Here is a 24,975-nt window from a genome sequence, read left to right as displayed (position 1 = left end):
ATAAATAAATACATATAAATTGTTTATGAAACAGCGTACAGTCTTCTGTACTCATAACATATATGTATAGACGTATTTATATGTTATTGTCATCATTATTACTACAACTAGCCCTTAACCCAACTCTATGCCTCAACCAGCATATTGATGCGTTCACGTTACTTTGCGACAGTTTAAAGCAGCACACGGCAAAGTTAGAACGTGCTGATGTGTTTACAACATTCTCAGAGGTCTCGCCTTCCCAAGCAAATATAGACCCTTTGATATCCAAGATTTTGTGAATTTCAGGTTTCAACTCACTCTTTAACATGGGGAAGCCAAAGAAGAAGGGTAAGTCTGTGGAACTTGCTTCCTAATGTTAGAAAATGTATCGGACTTCCAGCTACGTAGCTTGGCAGCTAGCTCGACTAGCTAACTTGCCTGTCCAGGAACAGCCTTTACAGAAGTTTGAGTTAGTTTGCTTTCTAGACATCTTGCTAGATACCTACCCAGATACAACCCCGTGATACAACAGTGACTGCCATGATGCCCTATTAATGTTTGTGCTACATTTTGAGTGTTGGGAATTTGCTCTAATACACAACTTGTCTACAGGTGATCTTAGCCGAGCAGAACTAATGATGATGACCATAGCAGACGTCATCAAGCAGCTAGTTGAGGCGCACGAAGAGGGAAAGGATATTAACCTCAACAAGTAAACCCGCATCCTATACAACCAGTATTCTGTCTCCTGACATTAAAACATCCGTGTGTATCAGTAGCAATCCACTGGATCGATCTATCGTCAACAAGCGCTATGACTGACTTTAATTCCGTGTGTTGTTTTCCTCGTCGTCAACAGAGTCAAGACTAAAACTTCAGCCAAGTATGGCTTGTCTTCCCAGCCTCGACTGGTGGACATCATTGCAGCCGTCCCACCTACCTATCGACGAGCCCTAGTACCCAAGCTCAAGGCCAAACCCATCCGAACTGCCAGTGGGGTGCGTGTGTGTTGTACCAGTATTAAATATTCACTGCCAGCTCCCTCTTAGTAATCAAGTCAGTTCTTATAGGTCATATGTGTCTGTGTGACTGGTATTCCCCAGCTAGATTGGAGGTAGATTTTCAGTATGTGTGTTGACCAAAGCTGAACTTGGTTTGTATATGTGTGTTATGCGTACAGATAGCAGTAGTCGCTGTGATGTGCAAACCTCATCGTTGCCCTCATATCAGCTTCACAGGAAACATCTGTGTGTGAGTACCTGTCTGTCCAGTTAGGACTAACAGTACAGTACATCAACATGCATTATCATCACATGTTTAATGTGTTCAGTTTATAATCTTCTGCCCTGACAGCTATTGTCCTGGTGGGCCCGATTCTGACTTTGAGTACTCAACACAGTCTTACACTGGCTATGAGGTAAGCAATTATTGTAACTTTTTAATATTCATTACTAACATTTCATGTTTTTCTGGGAGTTTTTCCTTGTCTTCCTTGAGCGCTAAGGTTGGTTGAGGGACAGTTCTATGGGCATATGTGAAGCCCACTGTAACATTGCTTGTAAAAAGGGCTATACAAATACATTTTGATTAGATTAGATTTGATATGCTCTAGTCAAATGTTGGTAAGACTGCAAGGGGATTCTCTGATCTTGCACTTTCAGCCAACGTCTATGAGAGCCATCAGGGCTCGATATGATCCGTACCTCCAGACCAGACATCGCGTGGAACAGGTCCGTGTCACTTCCTCCACACCCTTCACTGCTTGCCAGCCACATTCCCTCAGGTCCTCCTGGTGCGTGGAGTTCAGAGGTGACTCTTCTTCTGTCCGTTCAGCTGAAGCAGCTGGGCCACAGCGTGGACAAGGTGGAGTTCATCGTGATGGGCGGGACCTTTATGGCGCTGGCGGAGGAATACAGAGATTACTTCATCAGGAACCTCCACGACGCCCTGTCAGGCCACACCTCCAACAATGTGGCAGAGGCAGTCAGGTACCCAACAACCCCCTGGTCCCTACCTCTCACCCTTACCCCCTCACACTAACCATGACTCACCCCACACTGCTCCCTCATTTACCTTACACCTACACCCCCCGTTACACCTTCACTGTCACCTCCTAATCTCACTCTACCCTTCCAATAAGCACCCCCTTATCCACCTACCCTCCCTGGAGGGGAGGTGGGCCTCGAACTCTGCACCTTCAGTAGGGATTACCTTGAAGTTTCATAATTAACGTTCACCTATAAAGGTACTCAGACAGTTGAGTCCAACTGGAAGACTGGCAGAACGTTGTTCTGTATCCGAGGAGGAGTCCTGTCTACCTCCACCAGGGGGAGCTCTGCCATCACACATCCCCTTAGAGCTGCCATGTCGGATGAACGTGTTGCTTGGATGTCAATTAAATCTATCGGCTGGATGTGTCAGTTGGATGTTGTCGGTGGAGCTGCATGGTGATGTGACAAAAGACAGGTGGCTGAACGTCATCTTATAGAACACATTCAGTCTGGACCCAGAGGGCTGATTCTGATTGTTTGTCAACTATTTGCTCCCTGCCACTGATAAGACATATTGGATACGAGTGAGCATAGGCGCGCGCGTGTGGAGGGGGCGCCCAGGACTACTTAGCCACTGGCGCTGTCAGCGGGTTGGTTAAGATGACACGATTACAGTAATTGTTTGACTGCTAATCAGCCAGAGGGAGGAATGGTGTTCAATCTCAGGAGAAGCCCTTATCTCTGCTGTGTGTGGGTGTATGCACAAGTGTGTGTGTTTGTGTCAGAGCATGCCACAGCAAGTATATCTCTGATTCTCCCCACGTCTGCGTTTGTCTGATGAGACAGTGTGTAACCATTTCAGGTAATAGCCTTTTTATTGACTAATTTCAGCCAATCTGATTGTTCTCTGCGGAGCATAAACGCCTGTGACTTGACTCCGTTGGCGAACCATGAGAAAAGATGTTTGACGTCATCAGAAAAGGTTGCAGGAATAAGAGGCTCATACAGAGTGGCCGCGATGGTCATCAGGCTGGTGTGATTGGGGAACATGGCGACAGAGGCTGCGGTTGTGTAGGGGCGTGTGTGTGTGGGAGGGGGGGGTACGTGCTTGGTGGGCAAGTGAAGTTTTGCGCAGTCATGTCTCATCTCTTTGCAGGTACTCTGAGCGCAGCAACACCAAGTGTGTGGGCATCACCATAGAGACGCGCCCTGACTACTGTCTGAAGAGGCACCTGAGCGACATGCTGGGCTACGGCTGCACCCGTCTGGAGATCGGCGTCCAGAGCGTCTATGAAGACGTGGCGCGGGACACCAACAGGTCTGAACGCCAAGGAAACGGAGCACAGGGGCATGATGGGATTGATCAATGATAATGAACTTACCGGACCCTTTCATCCAAAGCGATGTACGAGATTTAAACCTGGGACTTCTTGATCTGAAAGCAAATGCTTTACAATTGGGCTTTATCCATCCCAATTAAAGAAAAATAGAGGGATGAATAATAAAACAGTTACATTTTACTTTTTTTTATGTACAATATGTTTTTGTCCAAAGTTACATACAAATAGCGCTGTCCCTTATATCCAAAGGGACATACAAAAGTTAATTTAGAAAAATGTAAATCTGCAGTATTTTTCGTTTAGCAGATGTTGTCATCCAAAACCAGTGCGACATATGAGGGGGATTTGAACCTGGGACCTCTTAAGCTGTGGTCAAATTCTCTGTGTGTTATTTCAGGGGACACACGGTTCGGGCGGTGTGTGAGTCCTTTCACCAGGCCAAAGATGCAGGGTTCAAAGTGGTGGCTCACATGATGCCCGACCTGCCCAACGTCGGCATGGAGAGAGACATTGAGCAGTTCATAGTGAGTATCCACACTCAGAATAAACCTTTACACACTCAGACCAAAGAAAAACTGTGTCTGATCATTCCTATTCTGATCAGAAGTTAATATATAATATATGAACATTTTGTCCATAAAACTTTAGACAAGCTTGAAGTTTATGACTCCAATAGGAAAATAACTCTGCAGTGATGCATCCGCCCCTCAGGATGGGAGAGACCATCACTTTTAATGACCACCGGCTAATTGCTTGATCATAATGACTAGAATATAAATGAAGATTAGGCCCTAGGTGCGTGTGCGTGTGCGTGTGTGTGTGTGCGTGTGCGTGGAGGGGGGGGGGGGGAGTGTGTGGGCACTGTTTGTGAGTCGAGTGTGTGGGCACTGTGTGCGTGTGTGAGAGAGAGTGAGTGAGTGAGACTGCAGCATGTCCGTGTGTGCAGATTTCTTTATAGCTTCTAACTGTGGGCTGTGCACTGCAGTGACGCATGGCCTTACATTACAGAACCCAGGTCCATTATGGAGGTGAAATGAATAGAGCCTTATTAGTGAGCCGAGGCAGCCTGTAGTGCTGTTTGATCCAGTCTCGTCTGCTTGGAGTCTGAATATCAAACTTCAACATTATAACGGGTACAGATCTCCTTGCACACCATGACCAGCTCACTGGAGGGGATGTTGGGTTCAGTGCAGACCCCAGCATTGCTCTCTGTGTTCGTGTGTGTGAGGTAGTACGCAATGGAAAGCATGGTACCAAGAGTCTTAGAGGACCAGAGGAGTAAAGTATTCACCCCCAGAGAGTTTCCACAAATGTCTGTCTCTCCTGTCGTGTCCCACCCCCCACCCCACTTCCTTGTTCAGGGAGCTCCAGTTCTTATCAGTGTTAGAAACATGGCCACCACCCCCTGCCCTCCCTCCCTTCCTCCCCAAACCCTTCCTCTCCCCTCCCCCTACCTGAAGTGTGTGAGGACAGTTGGTGCTTCCGCTCTCTCTGTCTCTCTCTGTCTCTCTCTCTCTCTCTCTCTCTCTCTCTCTCTCTCTCTCTCTGTGTGTGTCAGAGCACGACAGCAGGGGCTGCCTCCCCAGCATCAGGCCTCACATCAGCCAGGCAGGCAGCCACGATAATGGAATCCTATTACAGTCCCAGCCAGCCAATCAGCACCGCAGCTGCACTAGTGACTTATCTTTCGCCGTGCAGCCGCATCCAAACCAGACAGGACATGCTTAATGGGACCGCGGGACCGCGGGGGCTAGCTAGGAGATGAGGGGCCGCGTTTTCTGCAGAGTGACAGTGTCGCTCTCGACTCATCATCGCTATCAGATCTGGTTCCCTCCTTCCACCTCTCTGTCTCTACAGGACATACCACTTTCCACCTCTCTTGCTCTCCATCATCAATCTCAAACTTTTTCTCTCTCACGCTGAAACGTTGAGGTCACCACTTCAGGAGTCCTTTAGTGACCTCTCCTCCCTCCCTCCCTCTCCAGGAGTTCTTTGAGAACCCGGCCTTCAGGCCCGACGGGCTGAAGCTGTACCCCACGCTGGTGATCCGAGGCACAGGTCTGTACGAGCTGTGGAAGACCGGCCGCTACAAGAGCTACTCCCCCAGTGGCCTGGTGGACTTGGTGGCCCGCATCCTGGCTCTGGTGCCCCCCTGGACCAGGGTGTACCGCGTGCAGAGGTGGGAACAACCACACAGACCAGCTGGATGGGTTTTTTTTTTCGTCACATGGTGTGATAACAGGACTCTGCTTTGACCTACCTGGTTTAGTTTTTTAACCTGTGCGGTAAAGAGGGTGTTCTGTGTGGGTTTCAGGGACATACCAATGCCCCTGGTGAGTTCAGGGGTGGAGCACGGGAATCTGAGAGAGCTGGCTCTGGCAAGGATGAAGGACATGGGCACCGAGGTGAGACATGCATATATATATATATATATTTTATATATATATATATTTTATATATATATATTATATATATATATATAGATAGATAGATAGATAGATAGATGTGACACAAATATGCACATGCATACACAGGTCCTCCACACAGACATAAATACACACACACACAGAGAGAGAAGATGAGGAATGGGCCAGCCTTATTTTTCTAAACCCAGTCCTGTGTTTTCTTTGTAGTGTCGAGATGTGAGAACAAGAGAAGTTGGCATCCAGGAGATCCACCACAAACTGCGACCGTACCAGGTAGACCTTCAAAGAACACAACATTGACATGGAAACAAGTTAGGCTAGCAACTACGAAATGGATGGATAAATAAGAAAAGATTGAGAGATATTAACAGTGTCTAGGTAGCGCTGGTGTAGAGAGATATCACTTGTGTGTCCAGGTGGAGTTGGTGAGGAGAGATTACGTAGCCAACGGAGGCTGGGAGACGTTCCTGTCGTACGAGGATCCCGAGCAGGACATTTTGATAGGTCTACTGCGCCTGCGCCGCTGCTCTGCCCAATCATTCCGTCCGGAGCTCAAAGGGGGCGTGTCCATCGTGCGTGAACTGCACGTCTATGGCAGCGTGGTTCCTGTTAGTAGCAGAGACCCTAGCAAGTTCCAGCACCAGGTACACACACACACACTTACACAGCCTGTGATGGCATTTTCAACATAATCACAATAACTTAATTTAGCAGACGCTTTCATCCAAAGCTATGTACAGGGGGAACCTGCGACTTCTTGATCTGCAGTCAAATTCTCTAGGATGAGCTTAACCCAACAGTGTTGTTGTGGCTTGTCTCCTCCCTGTGAAGGGCTTTGGGATGATGCTGATGGAGGAAGCAGAGAGGATAGCCAGAGAAGAGCACGCCTCTGGGAAGCTAGCTGTCATCTCCGGTACCTTTTCAGTTATGCCTACAAAAAAAACACCTAGTATTCAAAAACATTCTGGAATGTGATTCCGCAACATACAATGTTTTAAACTCCCCCCCCCCCCCCCCCCCCCCAGGTGTAGGAACTAGGAACTACTATAGGAAGATGGGCTATGAGCTGGAGGGACCGTATATGGTGAAGCACCTGGATGCACCCTGCATGGACTGAGGACAATGTCCTCCAGTATCCAATTCTACCACCTTTTTCCCTGGATTCAACTGCGAAACATTGTTATTTATTAAGACGTTATTAATTTCAAGCAGTTTATTACAGCAGGTATCAAAGTTAAGGTAGAGGGTTGAAAACGGTGTGCTCGTAGGTTTTTTTTTGTTCCGTTTTGGTGCTGGAAGAAAAGCGGTCTGTTTATCTTCATGGTGTTAGAAAATCATGTTCACAGTCAGATCAGAGAAACCCCTTATGAATTAACTCTCATTACTGGTTACAATGTCTGAGCGAATTGTGGGAGAAATCTAAGTCACCGTTTTATAATCATACTCTTTTGTTTTCTTTATAGGACAGGAAATTAAAGGATAGTTACATAAATTGCTTTTTAAAACCATTTTAATCCTTTGTCCTCATTTTGCGTGTGTATTTGCTTGTTTTTAAACATGGGTTACTTTTTCCCAAAGTTGCTTTTCAGATCAGGACTGACTCGTTTCAGGATTTCAACATTTTTTGTTTTTATAAAATAAAGTCTTTAAAGAGAAAATAGATAAACTGCACCAGCTCTCTCTGGACTATCATTAGAAAAATACAATCTGTCATCAGAGAAACCGCCATCATCAACATGGCGGCGGTTGATATGTGATTTGTTCCAGAGACTCATGGGGTCTGAGGCTTGTCACACTCTGGATGATTGTCCTCTGATGGTTTCTTGCTGGCTCATTTGACAAAGCCATTTCAATTATATCTCTATCAGCGACCCATCGAATGAGCAATCACTGAGTGTTGCTCGACCACCGGTAAAGAGGTTTGTCATGTGAGAAATGACCAAGAGTAAACCAGTGAATCTTAACCATGGGCCTGCCTCATCCCAGACGAATCCTCGGATATTCGGGAGTGACTAAGACGGACCAGTGACACGGAACATCATTTCCGGGTTGCAGCAGCGTGATGTGGCTTCGGTGGGAGTCTGTTCCGAAGAGGATGCAGTGAGCAATGAACCAATATAGTTTAGTCTCTTCTCCTCGCTCGCTCACCATATCAGTGTTGAAATCTGAAATGACTTTCCTGGTGTCCGTAAGTCTTCCTTGAGTTGTTTTTGTGCTGCACCTGTGGTTGAAAATCAACAGAATTCTGTAGTGACGGGTTAGCCACAAAAAGAAACTGCAGATGGAACAGCAACCCAATATACTTTTAGACATACGAATGAATTGAAAAGCATGATCGATATATTAGCACCACCAGACAGGGGATTACATTCCAAGTTAGTTTATCGAAACAGTCATAAAGCACCAATACAGTGTCTCCGTTCATGGCTGTCGGAGAAAGTTTGACGCGAGACTGGCTGAGGGAAGACTGAGTCCATTTTATGAGTCACCAGAGCGTGAGGGAAAGGTCAGGAATCCCTCAGAGTAGAAGACCTGGAGATCAGGTTCAAACTTCAGTGGCTCCATCTCATTCTCCTGGTAGCCAGCACCCTTCCTGGTCTGGCTCTTTGCCTTCCCTCATCTTCGCTCTTATTGTCTTATTGTTTGAGGTGACTGATGGCTTCTGCTATTACATTAATAACAGTGTATTGATGGTTACGACCACTACATTCCTCTGGCATGATGTCTTCAGACTGTGAACTGACATGTGGCCCAAATCAGTTTTGTTCAGTTGGTAAAGTGTACCTGCAGGTATGAAAAATGGTTTTCTAATCCAGTAGTTGATGTTTTTTATGTTAATTACAGTCAGCTTTCCTCGTTTGGTCTGTTGCTGGCCAAGACCGATGCTCTGTAATAAAAGATCTGGTCTCATACCGGATGTATGATCCAAACCAATTGAAATTGGTAAGTTTAATTTCCTGTGGAAGATGGATGGCCTTTTTAAAGCGCACACACACACACACACACACATAAAACAGAAGTGTAAAACACTATTTCCAGGAGGGTGTTGCACAAACAAAAACAACATAAGTTTTATCTGTAATGAGAAAATGGTTGGAGTTGGGGAATTACGTACATCTGCGATATCTTTAAATTATTATTGCAGTGTTTGTCAGCAGAATTAGATACAACTACAGAATTGATGAAAGACCATGAAGCACTGTTTGACTGGGTTGACAGATCCAGTTATTGGTTGCTCAGCAACTGACTGCAACAACAAAAAATAAAAAACATCCAAATTCCCATACATAGACCATCCTTTATCAACACTGACAGCCTGGAAATTATTCTGGGGAAATCTCACCTTCCAACTTTATAGAAATAATACAGCTATCCTGAATATTCCAGTTCAAGAAATGAAACAACACAGATTATAATCAGTCCTGACAGGAACAGCCAATACTCCATAAATATGTATTTATTGCCTAGCAACACTGGGTAACGTTACAAAATATTGAAAAAAAAACATCAAGTGGTAGACTTCAGTTGCCACAATTATTCAAGTATAATCCATGATGAAGCACTAAACAATATTGAAATATTTTGTACAATTCAGAGCAACAAATCAAAAATCTATTGCTATAAATATCACCAAAGTCAATCGATGTTAGTGGAAAAATTCTAATTCCAGACAAAACTCAATGCAAGGCTTCAAGCAGCAGGGATAAACATTCCATTTCTGTAGGTGCCGTACACACTGAATAATCCATTACAACAAGATTTTGGGATATTCAAGTTACTGTCACTGCAGAGAGAGTTACTGTCACTGCAGAGAGAGACTGTCTCAATCTCCATAACAGGAAGCTCATATTAAAGCAAAACACCTTCAAGTCATCCAGGACCGTGACAGTCGGTTCCCTCGCTCAGAGCAGAGCAGATCCTGCCTTCCAGCTGTGCAGCACTGGGCCTGGCGTCAGGGTCTGAGGCTAGCATGTCCCGGAGCAGCGCGCACACGGCCTGGCCAGGAGGGGGCGGTAGAGGGGGAGCACGGCGGGCCTTCAGGGGGATACACAGCTGGAGGTCTGGGTTCTCGCTCAGGGCTTCACCAAGCGGCATCAGCCAGCGGCCCTTACACACATAGGCACCTGAGAGGGAAGAAGGAGTCACGTGTTGGTGACTAAAATTCATCTTTACTGTGTGCTAACAACAGTTAAATCATTTAGTGAGTGTTAAAGGATGGGTATGGGAGACAACTAGGAGGCAAGGTTAACAGCTTTTACTTTGACAAAGTCAGACGTTTGACATTTCTGCACACCTTGTGCTCCCTCCCACCCCCTCTCTCTCGTACTGAACAGACAAAAGAAATAGAGCGTTGTCTGAATGGAGGGGAGGGAAAGTGAGGGAATGGATAATTGGAGGTACACTAATGGCCCGCTTTAACCGGCTGTGAAGTCTCCCACCTGGACTCAACGCACAGCTGTGGGGGAAGAGACGTAACGATGAGCTCCCAAGTCTCGTCATGTCTTCTAATCCTGCAGCCTCCAATACCCCGTGCCAACCCCTACTGCTCTGACAGCTCTTCCCACCCAGGTGGGGAGGATTAGCCGGGCAAACCATCGCCGGATCGCTCCGCCCAATAGCATCCTCCGTGGATGAGTTAGGGAGTCAACATCAGAGCAGGAGAATATCAAGGCAGGACGGATTAGCAGGCGAGGAGGAGATGGGCTGCTCAGGGAGTCGAGCAGTGATATTTCCCCTCAGATGCGTCATCACCTGACGTAAAACGGGGGAGCAACAACTGGACGGACTGCTGTGAGGTATTAGGTAGAATTTTGCAACTGCAAATAGGCTAGCTCTAATCGCCACGGTGTTTCTGACACACCAATAGCCTCCTCTCCCCTTGCTATGACTTATCTGGCATCATACACAGACAATTGCCCGGCTCGGCGTTTGCCTCATGCAGACCTTTATTGAGGGGATGTTTTCATTTAGCAGACACTTTCCAAAGTGACATACAAAAAGGGAATTTGAGTATGAAAAAACAGACATAACCAAAATTGTAAACTCTTCATGGGGCCCCAAATTCTTAGAGACACCCCTGGCTATACCCATTCCCAAACCCATCTGACCATTACTGTCATTATCATTAGCCGTGAGCAGAAGGTACCCGTTCACGGTGGCTCACCCAGCTGTTCCTGCGTAGATCCTTCCTCCAGGAAGGTGATCCTCTCCAGGACGGCCCAGAACATCACCCCCAGGGAGAAGATGTCTGCCTGGGCTGTGTAGCTGAGCCCGCCCCATACCTCTGGAGCCATGTAGAAGTCCGAGCCACAGGTGGAGGAGAAGTGCTGCCTGGTCAGGTCACACTTGGCCGGCCCCACGCTCATCTTACACAGGCCAAAGTCTGCCACCTGGGGAAGGACACATGAAAACCAAAAATCGGGACATAATGATTAAACGACACATCAAAGAGTGAAAACGCAAGGTTTTTCAAGGTTTTAGGTTGTTCATCAGCATTTCTGATCAACTTTTATGAAGCCCTTTGAGACATTCCTTGTTTAAAAAGGGCTATAGAAATAAACGGTGATTGGATTTGAAGTTGGACTTGACTGGCTACCTTGACGACAGGCCCGGCAGGCGTGAGGCAGACCAGCACGTTGTCAGGCTTCAGGTCCCGGTGTGTGATGTGCAGGCCGTGCAGGAAGGCCACGGCACTGCCAAGCTGCTGCACCACACTGTGGTTCAGCTCAGGGTCTGGGGCTCCAGAGAGGAGATACTGGTTCAGGTCGCCCCCGTCACAATACTCCATCACCAGCCAGAGGGCTGAGCAGCGTCTAAGACCACTAGCCTCCTCCTCCTCCTCCTCAGGAGCTGGTCTCTTCCTGGGCCTGAAGAGCTCTGTGTTAGTCCTGTCCAGAAGCTTCGGTCTGGATGAGTATGAATGAGTCCTGTCCTGCCTGGATCTAGCGAGGCAGGTGTTGGTCCTGTCTTGAAGTTGGGGCCTTGAGCAGTGAGAGTGGCTTGTTATCCGCCGTGTTTTTGATCGTGAGAAGGGCGAGTGTTCCCTCTCCTGGGTCTTAGAGCCTCCAGACACGCTTCCCTTCAGGGCACTTTCCACCAGCTCCAGGGGCAGCTGGCCAGGCTTCAGGGGCTGCAGGGTCTTGGGCCCAGTCTGCAGAAGGCAGCCGTGCAGAGCGATAACGTTGGCGTGGTTCTTAGCCGTGGCTCTCATGGCCCACAGCTCCTGCAGGTACAGCTCAATTCCCTCAGGACTTCGACACGGAAGACGCTTTATGGCAACACATTGTCCCGTTTTGGAGACGTGGCCCTCGAAGACGACTCCATAGCTGCCTCGTCCCACCTCTCTTTCCAGAGTGTACAGCTCCTCCATCTTCACTCCCCTCTCTTTTAGAAAGGTAGCTGGCTATCTTTACTTGTGTTTAGAGATTCCTGGCTTGAAGTCAGTGTATTTGAATGGTGAGATGTGGGGTAGCTGGAAAGAACCATGAAAAGAGGAAACGTTTGTGAAGAGCGATTGTTTCGTACCTTGCTAAACCAATATTGTTTGCTATTGTACCACTAACCTGAAGAACTATCAGTTACAGCTACAGGACAGCTACAGTTAACTACAGTACCAAGCAAATGTATTTTTCTGAAATACTGTAGGCTAGCACTAACTGAAATCCCAAACTACTGTAGCTATTTTACTGTACACAGTACAACCTTAACGTTTTTTTAAAGACAATCGGCTTACGCTAGAGTACTGTACACCTGCACTTCAGTTCACAGATGTAGAGGTAACTAATACATAGTCGAATTTAAAAGCGACAGCAAAGACAAACACAGGTTCAACGGCTTGTTTCCACTTCTCTGGAAACCATGCAGGTACAGTACAGTACCGGTCAAGTGTGTACTAGTACTGTATTACTAGTAAGCATTACTAGTAGTAATGCTTACTAGTAGCTCTAGCTAATCCATAGTAGTTTCCCTGACTCTGGCTCTAGAGCTAGCAATCGTTTAATCATCGGTATACTCAAGACAGGACATAAAAAGCTTTCTTCCAAAAAGAACAATGTACAAACGTACCCATGAAGTTGCAGGTATCCGCAAGTAAAAAAGTAATTAGTTAGTGCTAACTTTTGTAGCTACCGTTTGGATGTCAAATCAAAACAAAAAAGTATCACTTCCGTTTTCTTGGACATTCGCGCTCTGAGCCAAACGTGCAAAGTGATTGGGTGCAACATGACGTTAGTTTGTCTTGATTGGCCTGTTAGCATGTCTGGCGTAATTCGAACAGCCCATTGTCATTTAAATAAACATTTTCAACGCAGAAGTAATTCCGCTAGGTTTAGTTCGTGCCAGGTTATTTATGTTCGATCATTAAAACATATACAATATATGAGCAATATATATAGGCCTACCTGTGTTTCACATGGCTATGATACAAAAAATATTAAACATAATTACTGCAAATCCACTGATAAGAGAAGATTGGTGTCCCTGTCCCATCATTCAGAAACCGTTTCAGGAGTTTATCACACTTCCCTGTAGATCTACATCAGAGTGATTAATTACGATAATCTGTCCTAAAGTGCCATATGAATGATTCAATAATCAAATACCGTATGGATCTATCATACTGGTGTGGACATACATAGCCTACAGTAGTAAAGGCAATCATATACCCATAATCGTCTACAAAATACAGCAACAGTCACACATCAGCAGGAGTTATTCTGTCTTTTAAAGAGAACGTTCTGCTTCCATGATAACTTGGTTCCAATTTTCACAGCTGAAGAATCAATGTTATCAAATTGTATTTTGATAGTAGACGTTCTTATTTCAATCAATTTTCAATTTGGTAAGATGAAATAGAAGGGGGGGGGGGGAGGGGGGAAATTGGACTTGCACAAGTATGAGAACATAAACAAGGCACACCACTGGGCTAGACAGAAAAGTTTTCTCATACTTTGGTATGATTCACATCTCATGAATTCCAGTAACTGTAAAAATAAGAAAAAATCACTGCAATTACAATTCTGTTCCAGACCTTGAAAACAACTTTACCAGAGAAGAGTACATAGATCTCAGTGAACTTTATGAGGGAACTAGAATGAGGAGGTCTCACTACACAGTCACATTTTTGTTCTGCACAAAAACCATGAAATGTTCATGTTCAAATAGTCACAGTATGACACAGTATGATATCCTGTAGTATGTAAGGGTTTATCTTTCATTTTCACTGTATAGAGCAGTGGCTTTGTGCAATAGGAAATCTACTGAGTCCCCCTCCATCCCCATGCTATCCCCCTTCCATGCATCATTGCTCATTTTATAATGTGCATACCGGAAGCCATCATGGTCATTGCCCCCCACCCCCACCCCCCCTTCCTCCCCCACACACATAAACACACTCTTACCCACCCAACCCAGGTTTACAGTTAACTGTGTAGTTATCATCGACGTCATTTGCTGATCACAGATAACTTGAAATGAACATGTGTCTTTCTGAGATAGTAGAGACTGGACCTGGACACAATGACTCAGTGTGTCACCGTGACGACAGATGACACACAGCATATGTGTGTGTGTGTGTGTGTGTGTGTGTGAGAGAGAGAGAGAGAGAGAGAGAGAGAGAGAGAGAGAGAGAGAGAGAGAAAGAGAGATGGGGGTAGAGACAGAGAGAGACTGGGGTAGAGAGAGAGAGACGGGGGTAGACAAAGAGAGAGAAAGAAGTAAAGCTCTTATCTGGAAGCCTGAATCATGAATATTGTTCATTACCAGAAGGAGATGGAGTCAGTCGCGCTTGGCTTGTTTTTATCTATCAGGAAATGCCTTCCATTCTATAACCATATCTCATTCCCTTTGACAGATACCTGCATACAGACAGTGCATAATACAGTCTTATTGATATCAATACAAAATACCCACAAGTGTTTTGGAGGATATAGGGGCCCAAGATTGAATATATCTCACCTAGAGCAGTCAGAGCACTGAAGGCATAAAATATTCTGATATGAATTACAATGTTAATTACCACTGTTTTTGACTAACTGATATTTATGTGGGCTTGGCCATGCATTGTTTGCTAATTATGAAGTCTACCAACAAGGGCCCTTTTAATTATTTCACTGATTGAGGTCAAAACCTTTCATTTAATTCTGAATCGTCCTGTTTTCAGGCCAGCTTCTCACAGAGAAAAGATAAACAAGTTGTCATCCAGTGTTTAATTGAATACTGGTCTATCATGTAAGTTCACATCAAACTTTTCTGTCACCAGCCTTTTCCGTCTTTAAGTAAGCTTTGCAAGCAAGAAGTTGAATGACGTTATTGTAAATCGAACTCCTTAGCTGACCTTGTCTCAGCCCAGTTTGTTTTACTATCCCAGTACAGGTTTATTTGACATATTCATATATTGCATTTAAAGCACTATATAATTAACTAGAATCAAATCTGAATAAATAAAACAAATATTTTACACATACAGTAAATAGATAACTTGGTCTATAAACAGAAAATTCTAATTATTACCTGACTTTTTCTTTTTTTTGGGGGGGGGGGTGATTATTTTCTCTTATAAATGTAATGACTTTGACCGCATATTAATAACAGGTTCAGTGTTGAAATTGTCCTGACAGGTGCCATAAAGCAGGGCAGAGATGCCCTCAATGATTCCTGTTGTATACGCTCTGTTGGTTTTCACTGCTGAGGAGGACAGTAAAACTCGAAGCTGGCAGGGAGGGAGATGAGCTGTGACATTGGGGAGTTTGTGTCACTGAGTATAGAAAACTGTAGAAGAAGAAGACTGTTGGTCATGATAAGATATTGGATCATATATTTAAAGATTTTTTTCTGTTTCGAGCGTGGAGAATACAGTTGGTTAAACCAACAAGGAATTGAGTATGTTATAGATTATCAGCTTTTTGGATATTTTTATTTGATGTCGCCGCTTGTTTTTAAAAAGCAATTACAAATTTGAATGTGTGTTTATTACTGCTAATCCTTGTTTGGCATGATACAAAAGATCAAAGCTGGGTTATGAATAGATGTTTTCAACACAACACCAGTAAACGATCCGGGGGTGGTGATTATCCTAAAACGGTGTCCAAACAGTCCGGGCTTGCAGCCCCAAAGAGAGAAAACATCCTTTGACATAAGTGATAAGAACAGACCGGTTTGTGTCTCATGTTGTCACAGTGACAGGCTTCAAGAGCACCTCAGTGTGTGCGTGACAGATGGAGCATGGTGGCACCAGGTGAGTTTGACCTTCTGCATCACAGAGAGCACCCAGGCCAACCCTCCCACCTGTAGGTGTACGTGCTGATAGATAACCCCTGTCCACAGAGCAGAGGCTATCACTGACAGGCTTCTGGAGTCCTTATCTGGAGTCCTCAGCCTAGCACCTCGACTCCCACTCTGTGTGAGTGTCTGGATACAAGAGAGGAGATACGACTTCACTCGGTGTCAGACCTTACAGGAACAGAGGGATATTTTGTGCTTATATAGCTCACTTATAAGTAAATATTGATCCTCATCTCAGCAATCATCTCCACCCATAAGGCTGCCGCCACCACTGAATTACAAGAAAACACATCTGCCATTATCTTCATGAAGCAATGATCATGATGATGATGATGAATATGATTATCATGGTCATTATTTCAATTATACTTTGTCATCATCAATGCATTTTTTTTCTCTATCCCTCTCTCTCTCTTTTTTCTATCTCTCTCTCTATCTCTCTAATTCACAAATGACTGAGCGTCTTGCAACTCTGTTGAAGAGGCAACCATTACACCAGAGTCCACTGAGATCTCTGTGCCCAGGGGCAGACTTTGTTATTCATCCACAACAAGCTGCATGATTCAGACTGTCCTAGGTTCACCTTGGTGTATCTTCTTGGAAGGAGTTGCGGAAGTTCATCGATCACAGATTGATTGTTAGGGAGATTGTGTTTCGACAATTTTTCAAAATAGTTTTTATTGCCCGTCATGACCTTAGTTGTGGCTTTGCTTGTGAGTTTGAAGGAAACCTTAGACATCCATCCTTTACTTTGCAACTTGGACTTTGAAGTGGATCACTGCGGTGTATTTTTAGACGCATTAGTTTCTTCTTGGGAATACAAAAGAAATGACAGAGGCAGGACCTCCTTCGTCAGCGTGCATCGTAGTGTCTCTCCACCTTGTGCGTAACAGGGTGGACACCACCCCCGCTCCCTCCCAGAGGAAGGAAGGGAGCCGGGGGGGCTGGGAGGAGGCAGGGGCTGAGCTAGGGGAAGGGGAGTGTCGTTATAAGAAGCCAGGGATGAAGAAGAAGCATTCATTCAGTAGTTGAAACTCCCAACGAAAAGGATAGAACACTGCAGCACCTAAGCGAGACTAACACTTGTCACCAAGTTACAAACACAGGTAAGAAAGATGATGTGGCCACCTGCCTTTCTTCTTCTTTTTTTTGTGTATCGAGTGTATCTACCTATTTGTGTGACCACACAGGATTTGTGCTTCTGTGCATGTGCAGTGTGTTTACAGGAAGGGGAAAGAGAATAAGGCTATACCTAACACACTTAAAAGGTACTAAGCTGACGTTACAGTGAGAACTTGCCTTTTTTTTATTGATAACCTGAGCTCTAACAGCAGGGTTATTTAACACAGGTTGCTGTAGTTGAACGAGTATGTCATGCCCACGTTTGTTCATGTTCAGTTGCTTGTTTGGGTTATCACTGTGGGAACTTGGTGTGTGACTTTTTCAGTCCATGTTTGTGGCTGAGGCCATGGATTTCTTGTTGACAGTGCTTGTTTGGCTTTTCTTCTTCTCTTTAACATTATGGTTTCTTTCCATCTTTCCATGAGTCAGAGCTGAATCCCCTGGCCCGTGCCTTCATCATGTTGTCCTTATGTCCCCATAGCACCGGATCCTCTAGCACCTTAATTAACAGGTTGAGAATCACAACTTGTACAAACTCCCTTATCAGTACTGCTGACTAAATGGTTATGAATTGGTTCACTCCGGTGACAATTAATGTAGTGTTCTCCTACTATTTGATCAACATGTATTTCTGCTCTTTGGGGTGTACTTGGTACACTGAAGTTGAAAATAGATGTTAAGATATTAAACTGGTGGGTTAAATGACAGAAATTTCCTTTTTCATCCATCAAGACGCTTCTAGAAAAATCCAGGGCTTAGACTAAATTTCGTGAAAGGCATCAAAATGTGTTCTGTCATTCTGTTGTAGAATTTTATAAGGGTTTATAAAAAAATAGTTCTTTGACCAGGAATTTTAATTACATTTAATTTGACGTGGGGAGTTTAATCTGAATTGTTTTATGGATTTTCACCAGTAGCTTTACTCTCACCTCACAATATGTGTGTGCTTAATCCTGGACCAACGGCATCAGTATTCTCAGTCCCACTGCATTATCATAAGCACTTCATAATTGTCAGGATTTTGAAGAAGATAATGGTAACAAGTTAATTATAGAAACATTAATTTTACATTCCCTCTTATCTTAGAAATAACATAAACCCAGAGATGATTAATAGTTACAGTACCATATATAACTGCTATAATAGCTGCTATTTATATTGAATCAAGTTCATTATTAGACTATTGTGAATCATATTTTAAAACGCATTTAGTCTGCATTAGAACCCCACACCTGCTCTGCGTGTGTTCAGTGAGCTCACCACGCCCAGTATGACCTCACTGTGTCTACAGGAGAACGCTCGGAGGCATTCACTTTAGAAATGATCCCTCGATTATAATCTCAAACTTGCGGAACAGATTTTTTAAAGAAGCTATTAGGTACATAACACATTATTTTAATTGGTTACTACAGTCGGGTCTTGTTTGCGATTTTATATTCCTAAATGACTTTCTGAAACATGACTGAACCCATTAAACCGTTTAATGGATTTACCAGAATACTCCTGTCTGTATACTTTCTGTTTACTGTAGTGTTTTAAGAGGACAAGTGTTCCATTGTCGAAGTCACCTATTGCTTTAATAAGGTTTATTGAAGGACCAATGTCTCTGAAAGAAGGACTCAAATAAGAACGAGTTTCAGCCTCTGCCTCCATCATCACATAAGATACTGTGTGCATCTGTGTCGTAATCAGGCACCGCTGAGAATTTGGGGTCTCATGAAGAGAATTGCAATTTGGACCCCTCCCCATTTTCAATATGTCACAACCCTTTCAACACATTTGAATTCCAAGCTTTTCAAGGGCCCTTCCCCCACTGTGGCCCTTGGTAGTCAGTCCCTCTTCCCCCGACCCCACTTCGACGCCCCTGGTTGTGACAGATTATCATACATTTTCATGTTATATTTTACAATTCATCTGTTGTCCTCTACCAGTTTTCCATTGTGTGTCGTGTCACTCCAGCTGGTGGCTTCAACACAGTTAAGTACATCTCATTCTCTGTGTGACCAACAGACAGAGCAGGTGTCAGCTCATTTAAAAAGACAGCGAGAAGACAGTGACAGTGCAATGATCTTCCGTCATCCTGTCATTACTTCTACACTGCCCCATCTTGGGTGAGATGAAGGCAGTGTACAGGAGAGTACAGATCAGATCAAATTAGATATATTGTCTGTTATTCACACAAATAAGTATTTGAGTACAACAAGTGAGTCTTTAAAAAGTGGGAAATGACAGAAGACAAATTGTCCACACATGCACATATAGTGTAGGTGTCATGCACACACAGGTATGTTTACACTAACAACAAAAAAAGCACCAAATTTTGACCAAATAACAATCTCAACAATAAAGCCCTGTGTTTCCCAAAGGGACCAGTGACACCAGCCTGTAGTCCTCTCCCCACTCTCTTCTCAGTTTGTTCCTGTAACACACAACTACTGAATTATATTTTATATATGTTACATTCAATTGAACCAATTGTTATCCTAAAGAAAATAAAAACAATGAGTCGATGGCCTTTCAGTTTGTCTTTGGAACAGTTATGACATCATTGTTGTTTTGCCCACAGAAACTCCATGAAGCCTGTGATTTTCATTCAGAACGTGATAGGAAAATTAGTGTTGGCATTGATGAATGCCTTTCTCTAGGCAGTAAATGTGTATATGGAAGCAAGCAAGGGTGAAAATTAATTTTTCTGATGATGCACTCAATTAATTGGATAGACTATAATAACAACAACAACAATTTTGAGGGGCCGAAATGCCGTCTCTATGGGAAGGACCACATGCAGAACATCAAAGATTTATATTGCTTTCTCTGAAAATCCACTTAATTTCACAGTTTGTATTAATGCCTATAGCACTCCTTTCCAATTAATAGATACTAAATTGTTCTTGCTACCACTTGCTACCAGACATAATGCAACAATAACGTCATCTCAACAACAATATTGCGTCATTCTAAAGTTAGGACACTGCAACAATAACAACAGTTGCATTATATTTCAAGCAGAAAATGTGTAAGAAAAAAATTTTTTGTGTATGTGTAATTCTAAAGTCAGGACATTGCGACAATAACAACAGTTACATTAAATCTCTATAAGTACAGTACTGGGGAAAAGCAACTGTATGTCTGAGATAGGACCAGCATCATGGCCAGGTGTGTCCAGGTTGTAACAGGATAAGAATAAGCTGTGTGTGTCTGAAGCCCACAGCAGATAGAATGGAGGCTGGTGATAAAATCAAGATGCTGATTCCATTAGGGGGGACACACAAGTGTACAATTGGATAAACAGATTCTATGAGATTAGGCATTTCAGATTTGCTCCTGAAAAACCAAAGGGCAATTGCAAAGTCAGGCACACACAGACACACACACTGACAACATACACGCACACATTGACGACACACACACACACACATATATAATCTTTCTGCATGTCTGAGCGTAATAGTACACACCTGGCTGACAAGTGCTTTGAAAAATTGAAGCAGCTCATGAAAATGGGCGATGGTCCTGCATGTTTAAAACTTTGTCACCTTGTCAAATATTTGGTTGGCATTCAACTTGTACTCTGCTGTGTATACTGTGTAACTCGACCTGTGTGTGTATTGCATCACACTATCTGCACTTGAAAATCCCATTACACAAAACTAACTCATAAAAAAATGTAATGATCAGAAAGGAGATAATTATACTTTTTTCCAAGTTACTTTTGAAAAGTAAATTAGAAATATCAATGGCTATTAGATGGAATAGGAGGATAAAGGATTTAGCAATTAGCTCACACTAGGGTCAGGGACCTTTATCGACCACCCATAGAGAACTGTTCATTCATAACCCACCCATATTCAGGTAGTTTTCAAAGGACTTAGAATCAAGGTGCCATAATGTCCTTAAGATCAAAAGGTATGGTGTCAAACATATCAAGAAGTTATTCAGCCCAAGAGTATGAATGTCCAACTCTTTCTTTCAGACTTTTATTTCGGTGGTGTCTGAGTCAGAGGTGCGTCAGAGCTGCGTCTGTGACGAGCGTCGCATGTTACTGTTCATTTACCGCTCATTACCGAACTCAGCGCTCATTTGGAGCCTACATCAATTACAGACCAGATGAGTTTTATTAGTGAACTCTTCACTTTAGAACTTGGAAATCAAGGAAGAAGCATACGGAAGAGATGCCAGGTACATTAGGAACATAGGCACGTATTTTTGAGAACATTGCAATAAGACAGAGCCCTAGGGTGTATCCGTTAATTCTCCCTTTCTAAATGGAAAAACAAGTATAGGCTAGCTCTCAGATTATGTTACTCCTCAGTTCCACGGTTGCGAATCACTAAGAACACAGAGTTTTGGGTTCTGCAACCAAATAGGTTTCCAATGGATCCAAGGTTTCAAGCAATGGATGATGAATGATTTAGCTTATCATTTGGCCACATAAGTGATAATTGGTCGTTGTAGAAACATTTCAACTGTGAAGAAATGCGAATCAAATTCTCTAATGGCTTCCCATCACAGCTAATGGAGTCATTTCATTGCCATAGAGTGTTGAAGGGTTCATTTAGTCCACTGTGGCTACCCTGCATGAGTCACCCCACTATTATCAATATCACACAAACTGTTAACTCTCAAAGCTGCTGACCTTTTATGTACAGTCTGTCCTTAAAATCGGATTGTCATGAATTTAGATGTCAGTGTCTTTCCTACTAACACTAAGCACTAAGAACAACATCTCTCTCTCTCCCTCTCTTCCTCCTCTCTCTCTCTCTCTCTCTCTCTCTCTCTCTCTCTCTCTCTCTCTCTCTCTGCCTCTCTCCAACTCCTCATCCCTCAGACTGACCTGCGACACAGGACCTCCAACTGGTCCCATACACGCCTCCCACATCTACCCAGCAGCTCTCTCCTGGAGCCAGTGTGTTAGTGAGCTATGAAGAGCCCAGTGTGGAGCCTGCTTCTGCTGGCCTACCTGTGTTCCCCTGGAAGGAGTGACTGTCAGGGGGAATGTCTGTCCTGTGGCCTCCGTCTGGCCCAGCAACAGGCCTTCAACACTCTGGTATGTGTGTTTGTGTGTGTTATGCTTCTGATATGTGAGTGCAAGAGCCTTGGATACCATATGTTCCATAACAATGATCACGCTGTTTTGAGTCTGAAGCACCCGATTCCTCCCCAACTTTTAACGCGTAACTCCACAGCACACTCGATGGATCTGCTGAAAGGACTGAGTAACCACGTTGCGTAAAAATAGTAGCGTTCTGTTCACGTAGGAATTGGGATGCTAATTTTGCTAATGATGATGTGGACAGGGACAGCTGGGCCTGGAACAGAGAGGTAATAAAACAATGTAATTGACTGCTCAGTATCAGCTGTTTTGGCTGGCTGCATTGATTGACACACAGTATTAGCTTCCCACGTTGTATTATTGTATGCAGCTTTCGATAGAGACCAGATGGAGTCTTCTGGGAGATAGTTTGCCACTCTAAACTGCGAGGGAGCAGTGCCCACACGCTGGCACACGCTCAGATACACGCAAACAATGCTCGGTTGAGGCATGTATCCAAACACACACACACATACAGTCACACACACAGAGAAACACAGTCACACACATACACACACACACAGGCAGTCACGCATAGACACGCATACTTTCATACTGCTGCAATGATCTAAAGTGTAGAATCCCCTGGAGAGCCCATTTCATTTGCAACACATAATTAATTTCCTTTTCTTCGATGTGCTCCATCTTCTTCAAGTCTTTTGATGTGGGGGCAGGTTCTTATATGACTGTCGTTAATTGATTTCACTGCAGTGGGATCTGCCAAGCAAACAGGATTTGTCTCTGAGTTATGATCTTGACGTTTTTGCACACAAACCAACACATTTACCCAGATAATCAGCACTCCCCCAGTCAAGCCCTTGCTAAAGCTCTACAAGTTCTCTTGACAAACATGGCTGACTGGAGACTGAGGTTCTGGGCCTGATAGCAGATGAAGAGATTGTTAAGCGTGTGCCACTCAGCCCCAAACACCAAGGGCCCTGAAGCTGCAGCCTAGTCAAATACATAGTTTCCTGGTTACACAGATAAATACAGGAATAAACTGATAACCCCCCCCCCCCCCGGTCGTGACTTAATGTCTGAGGAGAAATGTGGGTTGTGAGGTTAGACCAGTTGAGAAACACTGGCATTAAGCAATACTTGTCAATGTAAAAACTGTGACAACTTTGACTCAATAGTTTATCTTGGTGTTTTCATGGGCGTTTTCTCTGTAAGCACTAACCCCTCTTCCTGTCCCCCCCACCAGGTGTGTCTGTTGGAGTGTGAGGGCCTTGTGTCTCCCTCCCTCACCTGGGAGCTGTGTCAACAGGCTGAAGAGCTACCACAGTACCCTTTACCACCAGAGGGGGGCGCTGTGTCCAAGAGAACAGGAGAAGAGTTCGCTTTGAGTCCAGAGGACTTGCAGTCTGACGGAGAACTGCTCTACTCCGCTGGCATGGCACGCTTCCAACAGGAGGAGGACCTGGAACGACGCAGTGCCCAGTTCGACTCTCCTCAGCTGGGCTCGACCGAGGAGGGAGAGGGTCTGGGTCTGGAGGAGAGGGAGGAGGGCGTGACGGGTGAGCTCCAGGAAGGGGATGATGCGAACCCTTTTGACGTTTCCAAGCGCTTCGGGGGCTTCCTGAAGGGTCGCCATGGATACAGGAAGCTGATCGGCTCCGTCGGAAGGCCCCTGCAGAAACGCTACGGCGGCTTCATCGGGATCAGGAAGTCGGCCCGTAAATGGAACAACCAGAAGCGTGTGGGCCAGCTGCTGAGGCAGTACCTGGGCATCAGCAGCCGCTCTGGAAGGTTCCACAGCGGACCTGGGGCCAGGAGACCGAGCCCACTGTAGTCTCAGAACCTCACCCCTGGGTCCTAATGCCCCTCCGTCTCACCCTCCCCCTCCCCCAACTCTTCCTCTGTCCAGTTACCTCACCCCTTGGGTCCTAAAGTATCTCCTCTCTTCCTCCCCCTCCTACTCCCCCACCTCCTCTATCTAGTTACCATACCCCTGGGTCCTACTGCCCCTCTCTCCACCCTCCTTCTCCTCCCTGTCCCTCCAGTTACCTCATCAACCGTGATTGCAGCTACGGTCGTCTCTATAGCTACCTGAACTGTGACCTCATAGATCTAGTCATTCGTGTCAGAAGAAGAAGAACGCCGTTCGTAATCTTTATTCTGATGTTGTGTAAAAGAAGTAACTAGCAACATAATGTTTACTTTACACCATCCACATGATTCCACTTCCCCCACCCCTACCCTTAACCTCGTGCATACATACATCTGACCAAATAAAATGACAGTAGAGCAATTGAAAATTGTCTCAGTATCATGAGGACCTAACATGGATGCACAAAGGTCAATCCATATCTGCTCTCAAGTCCCGAGTGAATGCATGTACGCACTTTACTTTTAGACATCAAGCACAATGAGAAAACCTTATGAATGGTTTGGTCTCAGACCAGTTACCTGCACAGTGCAGATTTACATTTGAGGGATAATTATTATTATTATATTATCCCTTGCTCCATTAGTGATACCAAGTTTTAATCTAAGATGTGGATTGACAGTGGTAGACGTCCATCAAGAGAACCCTTTCCCTTCTAGAGAACCCGTTTACACACTGCAGTGCAGTGACAGGAAGGAACCCACTTTGTTCATCCTGAATGGCTGTACAAGACTGCCCTCTTGTGGCCATAATCATTATGATCAATTTCAAAGTGTTCGAAATATAGATGTCCAAGACTTCCTGTTCAGTCTGATCCTGACACTTAAGAGAGGCATACGGTGCAGGTGGCTAA

General features: G+C 44.6%; 3 protein-coding genes across 5 annotated transcripts; 2 read left to right on the top strand and 1 right to left on the bottom strand.

Moving 5' to 3' along the window:
• Positions 1–189: 189 nt before the first annotated feature.
• On the top strand, positions 190–8,673 carry elp3 (elongator acetyltransferase complex subunit 3). 2 transcript variants are annotated; one of them, XM_084700006.1, is made up of 16 exons: positions 190–330; positions 595–694; positions 842–980; positions 1,163–1,233; positions 1,336–1,399; positions 1,644–1,712; positions 1,816–1,970; positions 3,130–3,291; positions 3,711–3,837; positions 5,299–5,492; positions 5,628–5,718; positions 5,947–6,012; positions 6,156–6,383; positions 6,571–6,652; positions 6,765–6,871; positions 7,329–8,673. In XM_084700006.1, exons 1-15 carry the CDS (start codon positions 309–311, stop codon positions 6,854–6,856), a joined length of 1,662 nt encoding a protein of 553 aa, XP_084556132.1. In that variant the 5' UTR covers positions 190–308; the 3' UTR covers positions 6,857–6,871; positions 7,329–8,673. The 2 variants fall into 2 exon arrangements, with proteins under 2 accessions (XP_084556132.1, XP_084556131.1); XM_084700005.1 differs by lacking the exon at positions 7,329–8,673 and having other exon boundaries at positions 6,765–7,247.
• A 505-nt stretch (positions 8,674–9,178) lies between these two features.
• On the bottom strand, positions 9,179–12,958 carry LOC146287256 (serine/threonine-protein kinase pdik1l-B). 2 transcript variants are annotated; one of them, XM_084700007.1, is made up of 4 exons: positions 12,805–12,958; positions 11,336–12,211; positions 10,904–11,129; positions 9,179–9,863 (listed from the first exon to the last, which is right to left on the bottom strand). In XM_084700007.1, the coding sequence occupies exons 2-4, from the start codon at positions 12,107–12,109 to the stop codon at positions 9,610–9,612; spliced, it is 1,254 nt and encodes a 417-aa protein (XP_084556133.1). In that variant the 5' UTR covers positions 12,110–12,211; positions 12,805–12,958; the 3' UTR covers positions 9,179–9,609. The 2 variants fall into 2 exon arrangements, 1 of the variants encoding a protein (XP_084556133.1); XR_014758466.1 differs by having other exon boundaries at positions 9,725–9,863; positions 10,179–11,129.
• Positions 12,959–17,027: 4,069 nt separating this feature from the next.
• On the top strand, positions 17,028–24,026 carry pnocb (prepronociceptin b). The gene is made up of 3 exons (XM_084700457.1): positions 17,028–17,126; positions 21,971–22,189; positions 23,439–24,026. The coding sequence occupies exons 2-3, from the start codon at positions 22,064–22,066 to the stop codon at positions 24,024–24,026; spliced, it is 714 nt and encodes a 237-aa protein (XP_084556583.1). The 5' UTR covers positions 17,028–17,126; positions 21,971–22,063.
• Positions 24,027–24,975: the final 949 nt, after the last annotated feature.

Source organism: Hypomesus nipponensis, chromosome 6, assembly GCF_054491055.1.
Source record: "Hypomesus nipponensis isolate SF chromosome 6, ASM5449105v1, whole genome shotgun sequence".
In the NCBI taxonomy this organism is placed as follows: Eukaryota; Metazoa; Chordata; class Actinopteri; order Osmeriformes; family Osmeridae; genus Hypomesus; species Hypomesus nipponensis.
Note: the sequence above shows the minus strand (reverse complement) of the source record. Positions and strands in the feature narration are given on the sequence as shown.

Coding starts and splice junctions, on each gene's coding strand:
- elp3 (XM_084700006.1), top strand. CDS start 309: ATGGGGAAGCCAAAGAAGAAGG. Junction 1,971..3,129: donor AATGTGGCAGAGGCAGTCAG/GTACCCAACAAC, acceptor ATCTCTTTGCAG/GTACTCTGAGCGCAGCAACA. Junction 3,838..5,298: donor GAGACATTGAGCAGTTCATA/GTGAGTATCCAC, acceptor CTCCCTCTCCAG/GAGTTCTTTGAGAACCCGGC.
- LOC146287256 (XM_084700007.1), bottom strand. CDS start 12,109: ATGGAGGAGCTGTACACTCTGGAAAGAGAGGTGGGACGAGGCAGCTAT. Junction 11,130..11,335: donor CTGCCGGGCCTGTCGTCAAG/GTAGCCAGTCAA, acceptor GTCCTTCCCCAG/GTGGCAGACTTTGGCCTGTG. Junction 9,864..10,903: donor ATCTACGCAGGAACAGCTGG/GTGAGCCACCGT, acceptor CTTCCCTCTCAG/GTGCCTATGTGTGTAAGGGC.
- pnocb (XM_084700457.1), top strand. CDS start 22,064: ATGAAGAGCCCAGTGTGGAGCCTGCTTCTGCTGGCCTACCTGTGTTCC. Junction 22,190..23,438: donor AACAGGCCTTCAACACTCTG/GTATGTGTGTTT, acceptor CCCCCCCACCAG/GTGTGTCTGTTGGAGTGTGA.